The sequence below is a fragment of the Carassius carassius genome, chromosome 48 (genome assembly GCF_963082965.1).
Source record: "Carassius carassius chromosome 48, fCarCar2.1, whole genome shotgun sequence".
NCBI lineage: Eukaryota > Metazoa > Chordata > Actinopteri > Cypriniformes > Cyprinidae > Carassius > Carassius carassius.
Window position 1 is genome coordinate 6,434,128 of NC_081802.1, and position 25,626 is coordinate 6,459,753.

The 25,626-nt window shown below is 39.5% G+C and overlaps 1 protein-coding gene across 1 annotated transcript in view; it reads right to left on the bottom strand.

Annotated features, from left to right (window-relative positions):
• LOC132131508 (contactin-associated protein-like 5) overlaps positions 1-25,626 on the bottom strand; it is an 80,837-nt gene that overhangs the window by 20,680 nt on the left and 34,531 nt on the right. The window contains exons 7-10 of the mRNA XM_059543551.1: positions 24,142-24,285; positions 18,590-18,854; positions 13,658-13,801; positions 12,870-13,041 (exon numbers count right to left, since the gene is read on the bottom strand). Of these exons, the coding sequence (XP_059399534.1) occupies positions 12,870-13,041; positions 13,658-13,801; positions 18,590-18,854; positions 24,142-24,285 (725 nt within the window). The remainder of the gene's footprint in view (positions 1-12,869; positions 13,042-13,657; positions 13,802-18,589; positions 18,855-24,141; positions 24,286-25,626) is intronic.

Sequence of the window (25,626 nt, forward strand, 5' to 3'; positions counted from 1 at the left end):
AACCCTATAGACAATCTCTTCCAACTGTCATGCTTGGTAATGTCCAGAGCCTACGGCACAAAGTGGATGAGTTGCGGGCCTGCACTCAGTACCTCTCGGACTACCGGCATTCTTGCCTTATCTGCCTGACAGAGAGTTGGTTTACGGGGGCGGACCCTGATTCTGCAGCTGACCTGGAGGGTTTCACGCTGGTGAGGATGGACCGCAACCAAAATTCTGGAAAAAGCAAGGGTGGAGGTGTATGTGTATATATTAATAGTAAGTACTGTTACCCTGCTCATATTACAATAATACACAAAGTTTGTATGAAGAACATTGAACTACTAGCGCTCAGCTTAAGGCCCTATCACTTGCCTAGAGAGATACATCAAATCAGACTTTTTGTTGTGTATATCGCACCCTCTGCCGATACACAAGTTGTTGCTTCTTGTTATGGGAGATTTTAATTCATGTAGCCTAAAGGAGCACTTACCTGCATACCAGCAATATGTCACTTGTCTCACCCGCGACACAGCCTGCCTCGATCAATGCTATGGAAATATCCAGGACGCCTTTTACTCTAAAGCATTCCCGGCTTAGGGAACTCCGATCACAACATGGTTAAACTGATTCCCGCCTATGTGTCTAGGCTGCGGCGTGAGAAAGTCAGAAAGGTGGAGGTTAAGAGCTGGACCGCTGACGCATCCAAGGCACTGCAAGATTGCTTAGAGCGCAGGGATTGAATGGACCGAAAACGTCAATGACGTGCCGCTTGCTATCTCGGGGTACATAACATTCTGCGAGGATGCAATCATTCCCAAAAAGACTGTTAAGATGTTTCCTAACAACAAGCCCTGGGTAACTCCGGAATTAAAACAACTTCTTAACCAAAAAAAAAGCGACTGTTTAAATTGGGAGGAAATAGAGAAGAGAAAAGGACTGTGCAGAAAAAACATAAAAGGTATGATCAGGGAATGTAAAGTAGCATATGAACGTAAATTAGAGAACTTTTTTAGAAATGATACTAGGAGAGCTTGGCAGGGGGTACAGGCAATCACAGGATACAAGCCTAAGAGGCATCTCATGGCAGTGGAAAATGAACTTGAAATGGCAAATGACTTGAATGATTTTTATTGCAGATTTGATATTCATGATTTTACAGCTGAACAGGAACTTGTTTATAAAGAAATTAGTAGCATGAAGTGTGTGGATATAGATATTTCTATAGACGATGTTAAGTCTTATTTTAGACATGTGAATCCCCGTAAAGCTAGTGGGCCTGATGGTATTAGCAGCAGGACTTTAATGGTGTGCACAGATCAGCTGGCACAGCCCTTTCAAAGGCTGTTCCAGCTGTCAATAGACACTGGTGTAGTTCCTTCTCTATGGAAAAAAATCTTTGATCGTGCCCCTACCCAAACATAATAAACCTAGGGAACTTAATGACCTGCGCCCTGTTGCCCTAACATTTACGACAATGAAATGTTTTGAAAAAAATATTTTGAAACAGCTTTTATGTGAGGTCACACCATCCTTAGACCCAAACCAATTTGCATATCGTGTGGGGAGAGGGGTTGAAGATGCACTGCTGACTCTGACAAATAACATATATGAGCACCTTGAACAGCCAAAGAGTCTTGTCAAGATTGTGTTCATAGATTTCAGCAGTGCCTTCAACACAATCCAACCTCACCTGATGGTAAAAAAATTGGTTCACCTTGGGGTTAACCCAAGATTAGTTTTGTGGATTTTTGACTTTTTGACGAACCGTAGTCAACAAGTCAAATTCAACTCATGTGTCTCATCGTTAAAAGCCATAATTACAGGGGCACCACAAGGGTGCGTTCTGTCCCCTATTCTGTACACCTTATACACCAACAGCTGCCAAGCAGCCATCTCAAACCACACATTTTTTAAATATGCTGATGATACAGCATTAGTGGGTTTTGTACGGTCCAATACTGCATCCTTAGAGAGCTTTGAGAGGGAGGTGCAGGGTTTTATTAATTGGTGTACAGATAATTTCCTTGTGGTTAATGTGAAGAAAACAAAGGAGATGACCGTAGATTTTAATAAAAAGGGAATTATAGTTCCATCCTCAAATATAAATGGTGTAGTGGTAGAGCAGGTCACAACATACACATATTTGGGTGTTGAAATAGATAATTGTTATGTGGTGGTGCTTTAAATTACTGAATGTTAATTGTTCTATCTGAGATCGCAGGTGCAGTCATGAATGACATCATGGGAAACCCCGTATTTAAGCCGGTCCGGAATTGAGGCAGGTCACAGCGTAGGAAAGCAGTGGCCCGGAAGACTCACTCTGTTTGTTGTTTTCTTCGGGAGCAGATAAGATCTCGCCTACAGAGTTAGATAGTCAGGTTTTCTGTTTTCCTTTTGCTGCCCTACATGTACTATTAGTTTGATTTATTGTTTATTGTTGGTGCGCTCTCTCATTTGTTTCATTAAAAGAAACGATACACCTTGAAACCTCACCCAATCGTCTGTGATTCTTAATATGTACGGTCCTTGTCTTACATGTGTTTTAACGAGCCAAATTAGATAAAGGGCCGTAACATATTTGGGGACTCGTCCGGGATTGAATTTTGTGTGGCTTTGTTTGATCTTTTGATCTGCTCACACTTTGTATTTGTTACTTGAGTAACTTCAGTAACTTTGTTGAATCACAGTCGATTGGTGTGTGTATACTTTCTCGTGTAGTGCTCGTTAAATTTTTTCCTTCTAATAACCAGACGTTATTTTTAATCATGTTTGAATTAGCGAACTTCATTGCGAAACCGACGCAAGCTGAGCTGTTTCAAATTAATAGAGTAGATCTTACGAAGATTGCTGCTTATTTTAAGGTCAATTTTCGTAAGACTTCAACTAAACAGGAGCTTCAGATTTTGCTTGTTGATTCATTGCATGAACAAGGCGTTTTTGGTGATGAGGAAAAGATGACGGATTATCCTGATGTTGAATTTGAAGGTAGTTCTGAAGATCTTGCGATGCAGGTTAAAAAATTGCAGTTACAAGCTAAAGAGCACGATACAGTTTTGTTGAGAGAGAGAGAAGAGTGGGAGTGGAGAGAGAGAGAACTAGAGATCGTGAGAGACATGAACTTGAACTGAAAAAGCTCGAAATGGAGCAAGCGTGCCGTCTAAAAGAGATTGAGTTAAACGCTCGTGAGAGGGGTTTATCTGACACTTCTGATTTTGACGTGAGTCGTAATATTCGTATTGTTCCTCCTTTTCGAGAACAAGAAGTTGCTAAATATTTTGCTCTTTTTGAACGCGTCGCTGTCAATATGAAATGGCCGAAGACTTTTTGGCCCATGTTGTTACAGTGTGTTTTTGTGGGTAAAGCCCAGGAAGTTTTTTCCTCTTTATCATTCGAAGACTCTCTTAATTATGAGCAAGTGAAGACATCCATTCTCAAAGTGTATGAGCTAGTCCCCGAGGCTTATTGTCAGAAATTTCGTAATTTACGGAAAACTGATGAGGCTTATGTTGAGTTCGTTCGGGAGAAAGAATCACTGTTTGATCGTTGGTGTGCTTCCATGAAAGTGACTACTTTTGAAGAGCTTCGTGAACTGATTATTTTAGAGGAATTTAAAAACTGCTTACCAGAACGCGTTGTAATCTATCTTAATGAGCAAAAAGCTTCTAAATGTTCTGTTGCTGCGACATTGGCTGACGAATATGTGCTCACACATAGGAACGTGTTTAGTGTTGCACCGAAGTTTCCTTCAGCCAACAGCACTCGGTCTTCTCAGCGTAATTTTGAACGCCCCCTGCCTGTTGATAAAGCGGCGCTAAGTTCTGATAAGTCTGTGTTCTCACCCGTTTGTTTCTATTGTAAGAAAGCGGACACATTATTTCTGAGTGCAGTGTGCTCAAAAAGAAAAACCGTGTTCCTAAACCGGTAGGTTTATTGATGACGTCCATGCCACAAGTGGAAGGACTTGAGTTGTTGGCTTCGGAAGCTGACAGGTGTGAAAATGAGGGATATGTGCCGTTTTTGATGGACGGATTTGTATCTTTGTCAGGTAGTGCTTCGCGCAAACCAGTCAAGATACTTCGTGATACAGGCGCTGCGCAGAGTTTTATTCTGGAAGGAATATTGCCGTTGTCTGATGAGAGCTCTGTTGGTTCAAGTGTCTTAGTACAAGGATTTGAGATGGGCTTCGTTAAGGTACCTTTGCACGAGATCGAAATTGAATCTTCCCTTGTGTCTGGCCGCGTTGTTGTTGGAGTGCGACCATGTCTTCCCGTTCGAGATGTCACGTTTATCTTAGGGAATGACTTAGCGGGAGGAAAAGTTTTTGCTAGCCCTGAGGTAACTGATGATCCTTTTTTGTATCTTACTGTTGCTGATGCCTTAGCTCAGGAATATCCTGAGGTTTTTCCCTCATGTGCTATTACTCGCGCTATGACTCAGAGACTAAAAGATAAAAACCTTATTGAATCAGAAAGTGACTGTAATTTTGATTTGAGTGATACATTCTTTTCTAATTCTGATTTTTGTGAAGGGAAATGTTCAAATTTTATTGACTGTTCAGATAGTGCCGTTAAAAAATTAGATGAACATTTTATGGGGCCTACTAAATTGTCTCTGTCTCGCGAGCAGCTTATGGTTGAACAGAGGAAAGATGAGAAATTGTCATCCCTTTTTGAAGCTTGCAGCAACGTTGTTCCTGCTGAGCAACTCGAACACGTATCGCAAGGATACTTTGTAGAAGATGGAGTGTTGATGAGGAAGTGGAGACCACCTACTGTATCTGCTGATGATGAGTGGCAAATCGTCAAACAGATAATAGTTCCCTCCTCGTACCGCTCTGAAATTTTGAGTCTTGCGCATGATAGCCCGTTTGCCGGTCACTTAGGAGTAAATAAGACGTACGATCGAATACTCCGAAATTTTTTCTGGCCTGGCCTGAAAACTGATGTAGCAAGTTATTGCAGAAGCTGTCATGTGTGCCAAATGACGGGAAAACCGAACCAGAATGTTTCACCTGCTCCGTTGTATCCTATTCCAGCTATCGGTGAACCATTTGAGCGTGTGATGATCGATTGTGTCGGTCCTTTGCCTCACACGAAGTCGGGAAACCAATATCTGCTCACTATAATGTGCACGTCAACGCGTTTTCCAGAGGCTATTCCTCTGCGTAAAATCACTGCACCAGTGATTGTAAAATCACTTATAAAGTTCTTTTCACTGTTTGGACTTCCACGTACTATTCAGTCGGACCAAGGCACGAATTTTATGTCCCGTGTGTTCAGGCAAGCTTTAGCTCAGCTGCATTTCCAACATTGCACCTCAAGTTGTTACCATCCAGAAAGTCAGGGAGTACTTGAGAGGTTCCACCAGACTTTAAAATCAATGCTGCGTGCGTTTTGCCTTGAGTTTCAAAAAGATTGGGACGAAGGAGTGCCTATGGTCATGTTCGCAGTGAGAGAAGTAGTGCAGGAGTCGTTAGGTTTTAGTCCGGCCGAGTTAGTGTTCGGGCATACTGTTCGTGGCCCACTGAAGCTGATTCGGGATCATTGGACTAGTGATATAACTCAAAATAACATACTTGACTATGTCTCAGGTTTTCGTTTTAAGTTGCATCGTGCATGCGAATTGGCCAAAGAGAATTTAGAGATTGCACAGCAACGAATGAAGAAGCATTTTGATCGTCGTGCTAAACTTCGTAGTTTTACTCCTGGTGACAAGGTGCTTGTGCTGATGCCAGTGCCTGGGTCTGCCTTGCAGGCTCGTTATTATGGTCCCTATAGAGTGAAAGAAAAGGTGAGTGAGCTTGATTATTTTATCTCGACGACAGACAGAAGAAAGAAAACTCGTCTCTGTCACATTAACATGCTCAAGCCGTACTTTGAGAGATCGCCAGATTTGTCTGGAAGAAAGTGGGCTGTGTTAACTGTCTCACCCACAGACTTTCCGGTGGCCGGAGGACAGGCGCTGTCCAGTGCTGATATACCTGACACCGAGGCGCTGTCCAGTCCTGAATCTTCGATTCACCCATTGTGTTCTGCTGTATCGGACAGCGGTGATGATTCTTCTTTCGAGGAGGATGTAGAGTTTCCTTCTACCGAACTGGTTGTGGGAAGATTGAAAAATTCTGAGATCATTCGAACCTTAGACTCACACCTTTCTCATTTGACCGTTGCCGAACGAGCTGATGTGACTAATATTATTCAGACGTACAGTAATTTGTTCTCTGATATTCCATCTTGTACTTCATTAATAGAGCATGACATCGATATTGGTGACTCGTTGCCTATTAAACAGCATGCATATCGGGTAAGTCCTGAAAAGAGAATGTTGTTGAAAAATGAGGTGACCTTCATGCTTGAGAATGACATCGCAGAGCAAAGTTTTAGTCCTTGGAGCTCACCCTGTTTGCTCGTAAAAAAACCTGACAGTACATTTCGTTTTTGTACTGATTTTAGACGCGTTAATGCTGTGACCAAACCAGATAGTTATCCATTGCCTCGTATGGAAGATTGCATGGATCATGTAGGTAATGCTGTGTTCGTTACGAAGATCGATCTGCTTAAAGGATACTGGCAGGTGCCGTTGTCAGATCGTGCGAAAGAAATCAGTGCATTCGTAACACCAGATAATTTTCTCCATTATACCGTAATGGCTTTCGGTTTACGAAACGCACCGGCAACCTTTCAGAGACTGGTCAATCGCGTCCTCGAAGGCATGCATAACGTTGAAGCATATTTGGATGACTTGGTCCTTTACAGCGCGTCTTGGTCAGAACATGTGGAGCAACTCGACGCGCTTTTCAGTCGTTTGTCTCAAGCTAACCTTACGGTTAATTTAGCGAAGTGCGAATTCGGCCGAGCTACGGTCACTTATTTGGGAAAGATTGTTGGTGGCGGTCAGGTTCGACCCGTTGAGTCTAAGGTAGAGTCCATCACTCATTTTCCCGTGCCCAATACACGTCGTGAGCTTCGTCGATTTTTGGGTATGGTTGGGTACTACAGAAATTTTTGTAAGAATTTTTCTGTAGTTGCTTCGCCCTTAACCGACCTTCTTAGTCCTAAGGTTCCATTTAAATGGTCTGAGATTTGTCAATTGAGTTTTGAGAGAATTAAAGCCCTTTTAGTTAATTCTCCTGTTTTGTCTGCTCCTGATTTTACTACTCCGTTTTCTCTTGCTGTTGATGCAAGTAACACTGGTGCTGGAGCTGTTCTCCTTCAATCAGATCACATTGGCGTCGAGCATCCTGTTTGCTATTTTTCACATAAATTTAATAAACATCAACGACGTTACTCGACTATTGAGAAGGAGGCGCTCGCCCTTGTTCTTGCTATTCAACATTTTGACGTTTACGTTGGTTCTGTTTCGTACCCCTTGACTGTTTACACGGATCACAATCCCTTGATTTTTATTGATCGGATGAAAAATAACAATCAACGTTTGATGTGTTGGAGTTTATTCCTACAGCCTTTTGAGCTTGACATTCGTCACATTCGGGGTAAGGATAACGTGGTTGCGGATGCTTTATCTCGCATCTAAATTAATTGCAGTCTCTGAGGTAAGATATATATTTTCACCCTACAATTAATTATTTAAGGGTGAGGGTGTTATTTGGTGGTGCTTTAAATTACTGAATGTTAATTGTTCTATCTGAGATCGCAGGTGCAGTCATGAATGACATCATGGGAAACCCCGTATTTAAGCCGGTCCGGAATTGAGGCAGGTCTCTCTCGGTTCTCTCTGCTCTCGTGGCGCTCGCTGCTCTAGCTGTCTCAACCCTTTTGATCAGTGACAGCTGGGGTTTCTTGCCTCATGGCGAGTGGTCCACGATCTTCGCCTCGACTGTTCCAGATCATGGACTGAGTTGTTATTTGTTATTTTCAAGTCAGGTAGTGGGTATTTTCTTTGATCACTTTTATTATTTATTTAACACAGCGTAGGAAAGCAGTGGCCCGGAAGACTCACTCTGTTTGTTGTTTTCTTCGGGAGCAGATAAGATCTCGCCTACAGAGTTAGATAGTCAGGTTTTCTGTTTTCCTTTTGCTGCCCTACCTGTACTATTAGTTTGATTTATTGTTTATTGTTGGTGCGCTCTCTCATTTGTTTCATTAAAAGAAACGATACACCTTGAAACCTCACCCAATCGTCTGTGATTCTTAATATGTACGGTCCTTGCCTTACATGTGTTTTAACGAGCCAAATTAGATAAAGGGCCGTAACAATAATAAATTGACTTTTAATGAATGTGCACAAAATAAGTCCAAAACATTACAGAAGAGGATGTTTTTTCTAAGGAAACTTAACCATTTTGGAAGAGACAGCTGTATTCTTCAGATGTTTTACAAAGCTCTCTTGCAGAGTGTCTTATCATTTGGCCTTATTTGTGCCTTTGGTAACATGTATATTAAGGACCAGAATAAACTGCAATGAATAATCAAAACAGCCAGTAAGATCATTGGAGTTGATCAGCTAACTGTAGCCCAATTGTACAATGACCTTAGTCTTAAAAAGATTATGATTCTACCCAGAGATGTATAGTAACGAAGTAGAACTACTTCACTACTGTACTTAAGTACTAAAAGGCGGTATCTGTTCTTTACTAGAGTATTATTTTTTTCTCCTACTTCCACTTTTACTTCAGTACATATTTTCGATGAGTTTAATACTTTTACTCCGATATTTTTTTTATGTGCTGCATCGTTACTCGTTACAATTATAAAAATGTTACGAATCATTCCATTACAAACAGAACTGTAGATGGCAGGTTTGATGAAGCTGGCACATCATTGAGCGAATAAAGCGATTAAGAAGACTGCGCGTGCTGACTGAACTGCTGTGAAGAGAGAGATGAACACCGAGCCGAGCCAGATAATGACTCGTTCACGAGTCAAGAACCGGTTGCATCAGTTTTCGAATCACCAGTAGTTCTTTTTGACAGTTCGATTCAATAAACCAGTTGAAGAAAACAGTTCACCGGTTCTTTTGCGCTCGACGTAATGGCGTCATTGGCGTTGACTGCAAACCTTCGGTTTACCCACGCTCATAACACTAGCACAGAATCAGTTCAGAATCAATCACCAAAAGAATCAGTTCGGTTTAGACGCTCTGTGTGTCGGTTTGCTTTCACGCTGAATCACACATGCGCAGTATCATCAGCTCCTCGGTTCTCGAATCGGACACGTCTGACAGAAACGGTTCTTGACCACTGATCTATAATATGTTATATATATAGATCAGTGTTCTTGACTCGTGAACGAGTCAGTCTGTTGTTCGTTATCTGGCTCGGCTCGGTGTTCATCTTCAGTTCTCTCTTCACATCAGTTCAGTCAGTGTACTGTTTGAGTAAATTAATTACTCCGGGATATTGGTTTGTTTAAACGATTCAATTCGATTTGGTGAACTGTTTCAAAAAGATCCGGTTACAGCGAATGATTAGTTCGCGAACCGGATATCACAAACTGCTTTGTTTTGAATTGTCTTACAACAGACACGGAAGAGAAGACAATGCTGAATAAAGTCGTAGTTTTTGCAATTTTTGGACCAAAATGTATTTTCGATGCTTCAAAATATTCTAACTGACCCTCTGATGTCACATGGACTACTTTGATAATGTTTTTCTTACCTTTCTGGACATGGACAGTATAACGTTACCGTACACACAGCTTCAATGGAGGGACTGAGAGCTCTCGGACTAAATCTAAAATATCTTAAACCGTGTTCCAAAAATAAACGGAGGTCTCACGGGTTTGAAACAACATGAGGGTAAGTTTTTAATGACATAATTTAGCAAATTGGGCGAACTAACCCTTTAAACTGTTTTTTGTTTACAAAAACTTACAGTCAAAGGAATTGTGATTGTCCTTTAGGTTAATCATTTGAAATAGTAAAAACAATATGTTCAAACTTTTGACTACTTTCTTTACATAACACTAACTACATAACACAATACTTGTACTTTTACTTTCAGTACTTGAGTAGTAAATTTTCAAATAGACTACTTGCAATACTTAAGTACAAAAAATGTTGAATACTTTAGTACTTCTACTTAAGTGTGGTGCTTAAAGAGCACTTCAACTTCTACTCAAGTCATTTTTTTGATAGAGCACTTGTACTTTTACTCAAGTCTGGGTCTCTAGTACTTTATACATCTCTGATTCTACCCACCCTCTTCATCAGAATTTCTTAAGAAGCAATAGGTCAAGTGGTAGACTACTGCAAAGGAAAATTAGGACCACAAGGTACAGCAATTCTTTTGTGCCTACAGCAATTAGACTGTACAACAAGCAGCTAGCACTCAGCTAGTTTATTTATCCAGACATGCTTATAATGTTTTCTTTTCAATGTTTATTGTTTTGTCTGTTGTGTATTTGTTTTTCTTAGGTTTTAAATGTTTAAATGCTTTTAATGCTTTTGTATTTAATGTTTTGAATTTATGTTTTTATTGTTATGTAGCAGGCTATTTAACAATGGAGCGTGTAATGGTGACCACATGAATTTCCTACTTGTGGATAATAAAGTTTACCTTGACCTTCATCCATTTATCTTTCTTTCTTCTACATCAGTTAATCTATTTGTAGTAGGGATGTAACGGTACACAAAAATCACGGTTCGGTACGTACCTCGGTTTTAATGTCCCGGTTCGGTTCATTTTCGGTACAGTAAGGGAAAGAAATGCAAACTGCAGGTTGTTTATTACTATACACTTTTTAAAAAAATACTTTTTAATAAAATATATATAAAATAAAAATAGAATAAGAAATAAAATACTGCTGCAAAGTTCTCCACTAAATAAAATACTCTCAGTCTCAAACCAATATCATGTAATAAAATATAATGAAAAATATAAATAAATAACTATGATTACAGTGCATCATTACCAATCCAAGCTTGTAGACCTGCTTCACCAGAACCGTGCCGTGCCTGCTGCTGTAGGTGACAGGGAGACCGCCGACAGACCAGGCTCTTGTCTTCATGACAACAAAATCTATACTTCATGTTGAGCATAAATATAAAGCCTACTGATAAAGGACACCATCAACAGTATTGACGGCAAAATAGACTATATTTGACAGGTGCAATATTTGAAAATCGATAATTATTAATTTATTTTTTAAATTACATCAGAATTTATGTCAACCTATAGACTTTCAAACATCAAATTGTCATGAATTAATATGTATTTGTGTACAAAATGACATAACCATGTTTTCCTATTCTATTTTGCCTGGAAACGCTTCCAACACGCTTGCGTGTTGCGTGAAAAATAGGCGTCGGTTCTATTTCTAGCATGCACGCATTTTCCAGATGCGCGTCTAATAACGCAGGCAGTCTGCAAGCTCTAACCTGTCAACATGGGAGCCGAATTAAAAATGGACATGCCACGCAGCTGAGACGCTTGCGCCACGCATCCAGTGTGTCACCGACCTTAGAATCAGCTGCAGGGCGGGATTTGCACTGAACGCGGAGACTTCCGCCACTTAATATGTTCGTTTGTAAACACGAAAATGTACTTATGTTGCGAGCACAAAATATTGCATTCAGTCATTCGGTACACACGTGCACCGTACCGAAAGCCCTGTACCGAAACGGTCCGGTACGAATACACGTACCGTTACACCCCTAATTTGTAGTCATCCTTTTAAATTAGTTCGACCATCTATTCTTTCTATTTAAAGTATCTTTCTTTTTTCTTTATCTCCATCTGTCTCTTTTTCATCCATTTGTACACCCATCAATCCTTCTTTCTTCCATTCCTCCATATTTTTCCTTCCATCAATTGATCCATTTATCTTTCCTTGCCTATTTTTTTTATCCCTCCATTTTTAGTCTGACTGGTTCTTTTCTATATATGTTGTTTATCTTTTTCTTTCTTTCTTTACATTACATTAATCTTTATTTCCTTCTATTTAAGAAATCCTTTTAAACAATCCATCAATCAGTTATTTTTCTTTCTTCTATCATTTCATCCTTCCTTCATCAAATTATCCATTGCCACATCTTTTTCTTTCTTCTTTCTTTGTTTCATCCCTCCATCCTTCAGTACATTAGCCTTTCTAATGGTCTCTCTTTCTTCCTCTTTGTCTAAAGCTCTTAGCCAAACCTGAATTGCTTCCCCCACCATGCAAACGCTCTTATCTTCACCTGCCTTGCATTCTCTCTCTCTTTCTCTGTCATTCTGCCTAATTTTTATTCCTCCCTGTTTATCTCCTGCTTGTGTGTGCCATAAAGTAGACCATGGAAAACAGGCCAGGATTCTAAAGGACGGGGGATAATGGAGGAACTGTCTCATCTGCTCATTTCCTCTATTCATTTAAATCTGTCATTATATTGTTCACAGTGCCAGCAACAGTGTAGACACTTTGGTGTCATTTGCACAATGAGAACACATGCATGAAGAGAAGTGATGCATTGCCCCAAAACATCTTCAAATAGTACTTTTCAAAGTAGTTTTCCTTTTAAACTCTGATCTTGGGTCTCCCAGCTTGCTAATTACTTCTAATTTAATGCACTCTTTTTTAAATGATGGACTTGCTAAAAAGGTTGTGTCTTTGATGATGCAGTTTTAAACTTTGCCCACGGCTTTTGCACTCACGCTGAATACAGTATGTTAAACAAACTTCAGCTGTTAGATTTCTATTCACATAAACATCCCATTAACCATCAGTCCTCTTGGGTGAGGTGTGAAACTAATTTTAACATTTGAAGTTTCAGGCAAAAAAGATGAATCCCAGATAGCTTGCAAAATCACTGGCATGGATTTTACCACTATGCTATGTTGTTTTCAAACTGTGCTTGTTTGTGTCGCTCATTATTTTATAATGAGTGAATCACAATAATTTATTTTAAAAGATACTCGTCATTAGCATATCAAACAGAATGATTAATAGATATACCTGTCACGAATGCCACAGATGTCAAACTGGAGCTTGCTGAAGTTTCCCAGCAGGCCTTGCTGCACCAGGTAGAAGTTGATTGGCTGGTTGTTAATTATAACAGAGCGCATGCAGCCTTGATATGCCAGTGTCGGATTCCGACAACCCTGATTGGTTAACACTGATGGGCAACCTGTTAAAATCATATAATCATATAAATGAAAAAGCACTCTTTTGTTTGTTAAAAGCAATAATTTAAACTAAACTTTTCAATGATTATATTTTATCAATATTTCAGACAACCACTTTCAAAAGTATTTGAAATATGTAAAATGTAAGACAGAAATTATGTTTTTTTTTTTTTATTACCGTTATTGTGGGGATATTTCCATGCCCCTAAACATGACGCGGCACAAACCAAAACCATCAAAAAAAATTATTTTGTAAAAGTTTGATTCTCTTTATTGTTATACAGTAAATTAATGTTATTATTTAGGAGTCATTTGTCGCTGATTTTTTAAATTTGATCGATCTATTTATTTATTTATTTGCTTGAAAATGATCTCTCAGTGTAAAATAGCTTACTGGTCCTAAATCACCATAGACGTAGCCTTAATGTTTTTGCATACCATTTCACATTTCTTTCATTTACATTTTGAAATGTGTATATTCTTCAAATTAAGCATCCAGTAATCCATGATAAAGCTTGCATGTTACAGAACCAAAAGAAGGAGATTTTGTAATTACAGCCCACATGATTCTGTTCTGCATATTTAATTGGAATTTGTTTAAATCCACTAGCACCCTACCTCCAATTAGCACACTCCTCTCAAGCTGTGCTATGTCCTTGAGCTGCATGGTGGACGGTGGCTCATCATCCACTGAGAGGGAAACCTGGAAACCTCCCACACTAATGGACACCGTATGCCACTGGCCGTCACTCAGAGCCTGACCTGGCACAGGAAAACATGGAGCAATGTTACGCCTCAAATGCTGCGCATTAATCAGGGTGAATGATTGACAGATCTGGGGTTTGTGCGCTGGAGCTCAACGAGTTGATCTGCATATGTCAGCCCGGCAGAGAATCCACTATTCCCCTTGAGAGGGACGTGCAGAGATTCGGTTTGCCGTCGGTGATGGCAGCCTTCCAGGCATCCATATCCAAAATTCAGTCGACATACAGGTGTGCCTGCCAAAGACTTTACAACTAAAAATCCTGTTTGAATTCTTGGTAAACGCTTTTAGGGTGAACATGTGCATGTGGGATTGGACTATGTTCATGTTGTTGTGTGGCAGAGAAGTAAAATGTGAAGACAAGAGCATAACCTTGTATATTTATCCCTTGGAGCATCTTCCTTTTCACATCTGTTGTTCTTAATTTAAGCTAATTATAATTAGACTAAAGGAGCGTTCATATCAACAGAGGTTTGCAGCAACAAAACAACCAGTTTATTAAGAGTTGGCATATTTGAGATTAAATCATAATAATAGCTGTTGTTATTATTATAATATTTGTAGCAATAATTATATTATTGTTAATAAAACTATTTAAAAAAAAAATATGAATTAATAAAACCAAATGTTATATTTTTAATAGCTGTTGTTATAAATACAATAATAAAATCTCATTGTAAGTAACAACATATTATTATTTTTATTATTAAGAACAAGAAGAACGTATAAATAAATTAATAAAATATATTTCCCTTCAGTGAGTCACTTTCAAAGTTACATTGAAACTGATGTATGGGGTTTCCTTTGGGAGTCCCAATCATCTCTGTGCAGTAAAAAACAGGCCAATAAACATTGATAAGTGGAATTTGCATGCCCAGCCACTCCCCTGCACACACAGGTATATAAGAGGGTGACATGTATCCGTTCATTCAGTTTTTTGCTTCAGAGCCAAGAGGTTGCTGCAATATGTGCTTCTCATTTTCTACAATCACGTGCGAGAAATTCTCTTCACTTGACACTTCTGTTTATGGCAAATTCAGCTGTGTTTTGCCAGTAATAGCATGGTTAAGTGCTGTGATAACCCCTGAGCAGTTTCTCTTAAAGAGCTACACAGACGAGAGCATCTTTTTAAAAATGTCTCTTCGTCTGTGCTTTTCTGGATGTGGTTATTTCCTGACACACTCTGACGGCCTCGGCCATGTCTCACGTGTCTGGGCCATAAGCATTCTGAGACTTAGTTTGAGGATGGTTTATGTCCTCGTTGTGAACACATGTCCATGGCGACTCTGCCTTCTCGTGAGGGTTGAAGTCCCCTCAGCTGCTCCCCGGCCTGGGACTTCTTGGAAGCAGATGTCCTCGCTGGTTAGCACTCAGGGAGATCTAAAGGGTTACAGTGGGAGCTCTTCCACCGGGCCAGTCCACACGGACCTCACACTCCTTCACGACATTACGTGCCGTTGAGCTTCCGAAGAAGATTGCTGGGCCATCTTGCAGCTGTCCGACAGTTTCGTCGGGGACTCCAGACGAAGAATATATATCGATCACGGCATTGGAAGCATCAGGCGCTTCAGAGGATGAGGACTCTCCTGAGCTTCCTCATTCTGGGAGGACTGCAAAGTCAGAGTTTGACTCTGAACTGCCTGCTATGCTTTCCTGGACATTCGAGAACATTGGGCTTAAATGGAAGCCTTCACCCAACCCAGTGCATTCTTAGCTGGATGACTGGTTCCAAGGCCCGGGACGTGACTCGCCGCTGCAACCCACCTCAGTGCTATTTTTCCTGGAAGTGCATGAGGTGGTCATGAAGTCACAAAGTCACCTTTCTCTGCCTGAAGCTGCTTTGCTGCCTCCCCCTCCCTCACTACCAGCGATGGTGGGCCCGTCTTTAAAATTCTGACACCTAGGCCCGGTTTCATAGACAGGGCTTAGCCTAAGCCTAGGATTAAGCCATAGTTCAATTAGGACATTTAAGCAATTTTTATAAACATGCCTTAGAAATAAGCATTACTAGTGTTCATCTTAAGACAAAGCAAAGGCACTGACCTGTTTAAGATCAGTTAGTGCAAGTTTCTTTCAGTTGAAACAACTCAGATTTGCATTTAGTCTAGGACTAGGCTTGAGCCTTGTCTGTGAAACCGGGGGATAGTATTTTATGACTGTATGCACACTGTTCTATGTACGAATTGTTCTGGATGTGGCACAATGCTGCTCTTCTCATTCGGTGTGCGACCACCTTAACAGTGACGCTGGACAGGCAGCCTCAGTCTTGCAAGCGATGGCCATCCTGCAAGTCCATCAGGCCAAAGCACTAAAGCAGTTGCACGTTGATAGTTCTGAGCAGGGGGTTAATGCAGGAACTGCACAAGGTGACCAACTTCACTCTATGAGTGACTAAGGTCAAGGCGCAGGCCCTCGGCCAGACAATGGCCACCTTAGTGGTCACATATCTGGTTCAGCCTTGCTGAGATGAGGGACGCCGACAAGGCTCGCATTCTTGATGCCCCCATACCACAGGCTGGCCTCTTCGGAGACGCTGTCGAGATATTTGACCAGCAGTTCTCGCCAATCCAGAAGCAGACTGAGGTCATCTATCACATCTTGCCCTGGCGTGATATACTACTGCCACGGACTGGCCTCCAGTCTGCTCGTTGTTGAGGGCATCCCCCTGTGGCATCTATATCTGCACCAGTGCTGGCTGTCACGACCCCTCAGCTGCAATGTTGAGCCACCTGCCAGAACGCTTGCACTGCTGTGTCCTGATCATGCACTGCATGTTTGCGTGGACCGCACTGTGATCTTTAGAATCTTTGTCTGCTTCAGAGGGCAGCAGAAGTGGAAGCCTGTCTTCATACAGAGGTTGTCCCACTGGCTAGCAGATGCCATCACCTTGGCATACTAAACACAAGGTAAGTTGTGCCCCTAGGAGTAGGGCTCACTCAGTTCGGAGTGTGGCCTCCTCCTGGGCACTGCCACATGGCACCTCTCTAGCAGACATCTATAGAGCCACAGGCTGGGTAACACCTTAGACCTTCCCAGTGTTTTACAGCCTCTGGGTTGAGCAGTTTTTTTCCCGCATTTTTCCCACCATCTCCAGGAGTGTTCCTCATCAGACGAACCCTGGATTGTGCATCCTCCTAGCACACTCCAGCTGTCAGGCTCGGCGGAGGAGCCTGAGACCAGGATCAGTACTTGCATTGTCTGCACTGCCACTGTACTGATCTTGGTGCCCCAAAGGTAGTGATTCCGTTCTGTCGATCCCATGTGTGTATTCTTTCACAGTATCGTTTCCCTGTTGGTAAACCCGCAACATAACCCAATGTGGTCTCCGTAACGTCCTTCTCCACTTGGACTAAGGCAGGCTTCCCTAGTGTAAATAAACTGGTCGCTGCTGTACTATTGTCAAATAAGAAAGACCACAAAGCACTCTTTTCTTTTGTACAACAATGAACGCAAGGTTAAGGAACAACCTGCGACCCTCCTTACTGTGATCACTGCTCTTTCTGTCCCTATATGGTATAAAAGACTTCTGGCTAGCAACGAGGTGCTGGGTAGGTTACGATGTGGGGTGCAAGTTGTTACTTGTCACGCTTGAGCCTGCCAGCATCTACATCACCAAAACTCATGACATAGTTCAGTGGCTGTGGTTGTGGCACTTTCCATAGGTAACCCATTCGTCAGTATCGACATAACGCTGAAAGTGGCTGACTGAAGGGGAACGTCTTGGCTACTTATGTAATCCTCGTTCCTTAAAGGAGGGAACGGAAATGTTACACCCCCTTGGGCTACATCACTGAATGGCTTGTTCCTCAGCACAAACATGGTGGATGCAAGCTTTCCTATTATATACCTGTGTGAATGGGGTAGTGGCTGGGCATGCAAATTCTACTTGCCAACGCTGATTGCCCTTTTTTCTACTACTCAGAGGTTATTGGGGCTCCCAAGGGAAACCCCATATGTCAGTATCGATGTAACATCTCAGTTCCTTCCTTCTGGGAATGAGGATTACATAAGTAACTGAGACATTTTAAAATAATTTTTATAATAGATGTTGTTGAAATTATAATATTAACAACAAAATAACAAATAATAATAATAACAGATAGTGTTATTAGCTATTGTTAGAATTGTTATTGTTATATAATAATAATAATAATAATAATAATAATAATAATAATAATAATAATAATAGAATAATAATAATTATTATTATAAATCGTTGTTGATAACAAAATTATATTATTAATATTATTATTATCCAGTCTGGATCCTATACAAAAGTGCTATAAAAAATAAACTTGAATTGAATTAAGAATAAGAATATATAAATACATTAATAAAATATATTTTTTAAAGAATGTTTATAATAGCAGCTGTTGTAATTATAATAATAAAACAAATTTTAGATGTTGACGTTAATAGCTGTTGTCATAATTATAACAAAAATATATCATTGTTAATATCATATTATAATAATAATAATAATAATAATAATAATTATTATTATTATTATTATCATGTAATAATAAAAATAATAAACAAATGTGGTTATATGGTGTTATTAGCTATTGTTATTACTATTATCAATATGATTCAAATTACATTATTTTGTTTTTTGAAACATTGGATAAAGATTTTGGCTGACAGCTATTATTATTATTATTGTTTTTGTTATTTTTGTTTTTGAAATATTATGATACAAATTGCATTATTTTGTGTTAATGTTATATGTTCAAACCCCAAAAGGTGAGCTCCAGAAAGACACACACGTAGACAAGTAGACGACTCACCGATGACTATATCAGAGCTTTGCAATGCTGATCTGTGGTGTGTGAGCCTAAGCTGCCCATGAACGAGAAGCAAAAGCAGTCTCTCTGACTCCCTCCTCAGCCAGACTGAAAGTAGCGTCCCTTCCTGGTTCCATGTCCGGAACTGGAACGTCACTGACAGCGTTTCCGTGACAGCATCCAATGGAAGTGACAGGAAACTGCTGCTGGAGCTCAAGAAGGTGGCAGATACCAGTTGAGGCTCTGAGCAGGTAAAAGTCACATTCCCCTGAAATGACATGTTATGAGAGGGTTAAAATAAACTACAAAAAAAATATCAGGATATATGTGTGTAAATGTATTTTTGGTGTAGTAAATATTTCAGTGTTTGCACAATAACAAACAATTTCCCCTGAATCTAAACACAAATCCATGCAGAAATATGTTCGTTTCCTTCTTTGACAGGTTTTGCCTGGAGGCGGGCAGACTGAGTGACAGGGGAATAAACAGTAAGTCAAATGTCAAGACATAGGAGACTGCAGGTCTCCACGGAAACATAATAGCGGTCTGTTTTTAGACAAACAGTCCAATGGCACTGGACTATATAGTGGACAGTCTATTGATCCGTCTTTCTGTGTGGTCTCAGACAGCGAGCCAAAACAGGATCGGCTCCAGACCCTGGGCCTATCGCAAGGTGAACCGCTAGAGGAAAAAGAATGTGTCTGGATTCTTTAAGTAAGGAGTTGACGAAGCGCTAGCTAAACACAATCCATTAAAACCCCAAACACCACAGAAATACCTGAAGCCTGTGAAGACGCACTTTACTTCATCTAGAAGAGAATACAACTAATTAAACCCAACAGGAAACAACATTCGCATTACCAATTTACTTCCGTAATGAAGTGTTTCTGAGTAAAAACACTACTCTGAAATGTATTTAAAATAAATATAATAATAATAAATTTTTTTAGTAAAGCCAACAGGAAACAACATTCGCATTTCAAATAAATAAATAAATAAATATTTGCTTTATAATATGTCTATTTAAAATCAACACACATCACCTTCACAATAATTTTAGTTTCAGAATGAAGCATTTCTAAGTAAAAGCAATACTCAAATAAATAAGTAAATACATATTATATTATCATTTTATAATAGATCATATATTTTAAATTAAAGTCAGCAGCAAAGAGCATTTGCATTCTTATTTTACTTCCAAAAATAAATAAATAAATAAATAAATAACAGTTTTCAGACATTTTAAAATAACTCTTTTCTTCTTGTTTTAAAGCAGAAACCATAATAAAGTCTTGTTTATTCCTGATTGATCTTATTTTTTTTTATTTTTTTTGCATTGTCAACTCTGCCCCGAATCAAACCGGTTAGGATACATTCAAATGCAATATTACAGACATCAAAAAAAGTCCTAGACCTTTTGACCCTATTAATCCCAGGCACAGTGTATCCCACATACGCTTTAAAGTCACACTACGACACGCTAGTCGCTCGTAGTCGCTCATACCTCATTGCCTGGCTCTTATTGGGCTCCAAAGGCCCTTTAGGAGCCTGTATATTTGCCTTGCTGAAAACTTAATTGAGAGCGGGTGAAGGTGTCTGCTGTGAAAATCTCATAGGGTGGCATGGACTAAGTGGGATTCGGTCCTCTCTGTCATTAGTACCAGAGTCCCACTGAACTCCCTCCCTGTCCATTAAAGGATGCAATATCCAGCATGTGGGCCAGATTAATGGCTGCAGTGATTAGTTGTGCTCTGGTATAGTCCACTGCACTGATGTGACACGATATAACAGCCGATGACAAGCCATTCCACATAATCACAGTGGGGAAACTGGTGCTAACAATATGAGACTATGAGAATGGAAACTGGCAAAAGTTGCTTGATTCAGAGGACTGAGATTCCTTGAACCTCGGAACTGGGAAAATGTAGAACAATAAAGTAAGACTGTGGATGTATTTTCCATCTTGTATCATGCATTTTGTATCATTATCAGGGAATTACGCCCAAATATTCCTACTAAATATAACCCAAAACATCATCAGATTGAAAGTAGACAAAGATAATCCAATCAAACAAAGGACACAAAAATACATACTTTGTCATTTACTAATTGAGAAAAATATATCCAGTGTTGTATATCTTTGAGTGGCAAAAGCATGTGAATCTTTGCTTTCAGTATCTACTGTAGTTTGACCTGCTTTTGCAGCAATAACTGCAGCTAAATGTTTGTTGTAACTGCTGATCAGTCCTGCACAATTACTTGTAGGAATTGAAACCCATTCCTCAGTACAGAACCACTTCAACTCTGTGATGTTGGTGGGTTTCCTCCTATGAACTGCTTGCTTCAGGTCCTTCCACAACATTCCAATTGGATTAAAGTCCAAACTTTGACTCAGCCATTCCAAAACATTAACTTTGTTCTTCTTTAACCATTCTTTGGTAGAACGACTTGTGTGCTTGGGGTCATTGTCTTGCTACATGAACCACATTCTACTGAGAGTCAGTTATCAGACAGATGTATTGAAATTTTCCTCTAAAATCTTCTGGTATAATTCAGAATTCATTGTTCAAACAATATGATGGCAAGTCGTCCTGTTTCACAGATGGGAAAGGGTTCTTATGCTGGAACGCAGTGTTTTTCTTTGCCCAAACATGACACTTCTCATTTAAACAAAAAATTTCCATTTTGGTCTCATCTATCGATTATACCTTTCTCCAACAGTCCTCTGTTTTGTCCACATGATCTTCATCTAACTGCAGATGGGCAGCAATGTTCACTTTGGAGAGCAGTGGCTTTCTCCTTGCAAATCTCTAATGCACATTATTGTGGTTCAGTGTTATCCTGATGGTGGACTCATGAACATTAACATCAGCCAATGTGAGAAGGCCTTTAGTTGCCTGTGTAGGGTAACAGTGGTCTTGAATTTCCTCCATTTTGTCTGACTGTAGATTTGTGTAGTCCAAACTCTTAAGAGATGGTTTTGTAACCTATTCCATATATATTCTATATATATATATATATAGTCATTTATATGCAGAAAGTTCTATAGTTCTATATCTATAATGTTTTATCCATCTATCTATCCATCCATCCCTTATTCCATACCCATCTAGTTCTCCATCCATCCATCAATCCATTCATACATGTCCATATATGTATCTATCCATCCATTATCTCTCAGTCTACAAGGCCATTAACATTCAGATTTCAAATAACTTAACTATACAGTTTATAATTGAAGATCAAAGCAATTAAATAATTGTAATAAGAGGCATGTTTTATATTTATGGATAATATCTCAATAAAACCAAAACAATATGAAATAAATCAGGCATGTGAAAATTACATGTATGGAGCAGTCAGATAAGCAGAAACGTCTCATTACACAAAGCCATCCCTCTTATTAAAACCCTTCCTTCATTTTAAAATGACTGTAATGCAGTCCAGACCTTTGGCGAGTTGGATTTTATTTTTAGTTAACCTTTATTTAACCAGGAAAGACCCATTGAGGTTAAAAACCTCGTTTTCAAGGGAGTCCTGGCCAAGAGGCAGCAAAAACACAATCACATTTATAAAAGTTATACAATACAAATAATTAAAAACATTTACAATTTAAACAGGTCATTTCAGGTTCTCTCAATCTGGACTTTAAGGAATAAGTTCAGATAATTTCAAGTCTTTTTGCAAAAAGTTCCATGAAGAAGGAGGGGAGTAGACAAAAGCCCTTTTTCCCAGTTCTGTACGGGCAAATGGAACAAAGAGCAGCAAGTGATCATTTGATCGCAATGAATAAGAACCAACACTTCTCCATGTGATTAAACTACAGATGTAGGATGGCAAAAGACCAAGCCTGGCCTTGTAGATAAAAGTATGCCAGTGCCCTGATCTCCTGTTTAAAGAAAAACAAAATTTATTTCTAAAGAAAAAGGACAGTTTAAGTTTGAGTTTCTTCACAAGGTTGTCTATATGAGGCTTAAAAGTGAGAGCATCATCAAGCCAGATACCAAGGTACTTATAAGAATGAACCACCTCTATGACACTTCCAGTCAAAGTGAACACAGGAGGAGGAGCTTGAGAAACCTTCTTAGTATTACTAAACAGCATCAGTTTGGTCTTATCAGCATTTAGAACCAGTTTAAGCTGCATAAGTGTACGTTGAACCACATCAAAAGCTTTCTGCAAAGACTCAACCGCTTTAGCTGGGGACGATCCAAAACAATAAATAATCGTGTCATCAGCATAAAAATGCATATTAGCATCCGACACATTGTGGCCTAGTTCATTTATATACATAATAAACAAGAGAGGACCTAATATTGAGCCTTGTGGCACCCCCTTGTGGACCTTCACTAATGCAGAACATATACCATCACATTTAATGCACTGAGTCCTGTCACTCAGATAATTCATGATCCAGGAAACTACACAATCAGACAATCCCAGACAAAGAAGCCTTTGCTTTAAAACAGCATGGTCCACTGTGTCAAAAGCTTTCGACAGATCAAGAAAAAGTGATGCACAGAATTGCTTTCTATCAAGAGCGACAAGTATGTCATTAATTACCTTTGTAACAGCAGTGATGGTACTGTGCTTTTTCCTGAAACCTGACTGCAGTTTAGACAGGAGTTCATTTGAGTATAAAAACTATTTTATTTGGTCTGAAACAAGGGATTCTAAAATTTTTGACAAAACACACAAATTAGATATAGGCCGATAGTTAGTTCAAACTGCTGGATCACCTCCTTTAAACAAGGGAGTAACAAAAGCTGATTTCCAAACTGAAGGTATTTCATTGTTTTGAATTGACAGATTAAAAAGAATTGTAAGGGGCTCTGCAACAAAATCAGCCGCCTTTTTCAAAAAGTAAGGCTCTATTAAATCTGGTCCTGGAGGTTTTCTGTGATCTAACGCTTTAAGAGCTCCATGCACCTGCTGCACAGTAAAAGAAAGAGGTTATGAGGTATTCATCAGCGGATCATTTATGGGGCGTAATCTAAGGCCCGAACAGCTCTTGTAGAGTGATTGCGCACCTTGTAAAAGATATTTTAATGACACGGCTCTCAGCGCTGTGGGAATAATGTGGACAAAACCACAATTCATTCTCTTAAAAAGCTCCCTTGTGGTGCCATAGTATACTGGCGACGACTCAAAAAAATCAGAATGGCTCGATTTCGCTCCCTGCTGACCAGTTCCACAGAGAACTACACCAGCGTTACAATGCATTTCTGGAAAGATTCAGGTGAAAACTAATGTGAATGAAAATTTAAATCAATCTCTCTGCAAACACTGTTTGTGCTCCAACTACCAAAATTCATCACAATCCACAAACTTGGCTGCAGAAAGTTCTGGCACCTTTCCATGTTGGTGCTATTAGGGAAAAATCACTGAATTCTCAGGTCAAGAACCATCCATTATGGATAGGATCTGATGGGATTGATAATTCATCAAGACCTGTCGTGATTTTTCTTATTTGATAGCTTTTTCATGGCTCTGACAACAACAATAACAAATGTATGAGATGATCAATAATAAATGTACAAGATAAACATCCTCACCACACTGTAGATCTGAGGTTTGCGTCGTTTGGCTAAGTCAATGATGTTAACCCCATTGTAGTAGAGGTTCTCCATACATCCATGGAAGTTTTTCCGCAGGAATGTGCCTGGTTTTCCGGGAAGAGGGATTCCTCCAAAGCTGAGCTTTGTGAAATGAATGGGAAAACAACAGCAATGGAGAGGTTTTACAACATAGCGAGAAATATGTCCAATCATTGGCCAAGTGATTTGGCGCTTCAGGTTTTATGCTCTTAACTAATCAAAATTAATAGTAATAATAATAAAAATAATAATGCATTTTATTTATCATTCGCTTTTCTTAACCCAAATCGCTACAACTGTGAGCATGGGTAACAACAACAAGCATGGGTTTTTTAACCCATAGCGCAACAACAAGGATAATAAAATAACAGTGATAAACACACGATAATAAAAAAAAATAGTATAAACATACTCAACATACAGTAAGCAACATACAAAAAGTCTTTAAAGATTTCTTAAAGCAATTCAAAGCTGGAGAATCTCTAATTCCGGCTGGTGGGAACTCGGCTGAGTTGTGTATCCTCCAGCAGCATGCATATAAATTAAAAACTATGGGTTGTGGTAGAGCATTCTCTGTCTCAGCTCCACGATTGTGGAATGCTCTACAACCCATAGTTTTTAATTTATATGCATGCTGCTGGAGGATACACAACTCAGCTGAGTGCAAAGAGCGAATGGGAGTATAAGGAGCAACTAAACTGGATATATAGGCAGTGGCAGTCCAAAGAATAGCTTTATAAATTAAGATCAGAATTTTAAAATAAACACGTGCTTGATGAGGAAGCCAATGCAAGTTATGCAGTATCAAGAGTAATATGTTGACAGGCAGTTGTATACGTTCTGAATATATTGTAATTTCTTAATAGTCTTTTTAGGGAGACCAACATAAAGTGCATTGCAGTAATCAAGCCTCGACTTGATAAAGGCATGGGTTAGCCTTTCTGCATCAGACAATGATAGAGAAGGACAGAGTGGAAAAATGCAGTTTTTTTAAACCATTTTGATATAGGCATCAACTATTGTTGAGGGTCAAAAATAATGCCAAGATTTCGTACTTGGGTGGATGGAGTAGTGAAGCCACAATCAGTAATCACATTAAACTATTTAATTTATGTAAAGCCGCTGGCACACCAATACATAAAAGTTCTGTTTTTGTCTCATTGAGCTCGAGAAAATTAATGTGCAAGAGTAGGATTAGGGTGCGTACTGAGATAGATCTGAGTGTTATCGGCAAAAAATGAAACTCTAACCAAAACTTACAAATTATCTGACCCAGAGGCAACATATAAATACCAAATAGGATAGGCCCAGGTACAGACCCCTGCGGAACATCCTGCTGTACTAATGTTGGTTCAGATTGACAGTTACCCAAACCAATAAACTGAAAGTGATTTGTAAAATAAGATTTAAACCATTCAAGTGCAATACCAGAGACGCCGGAAC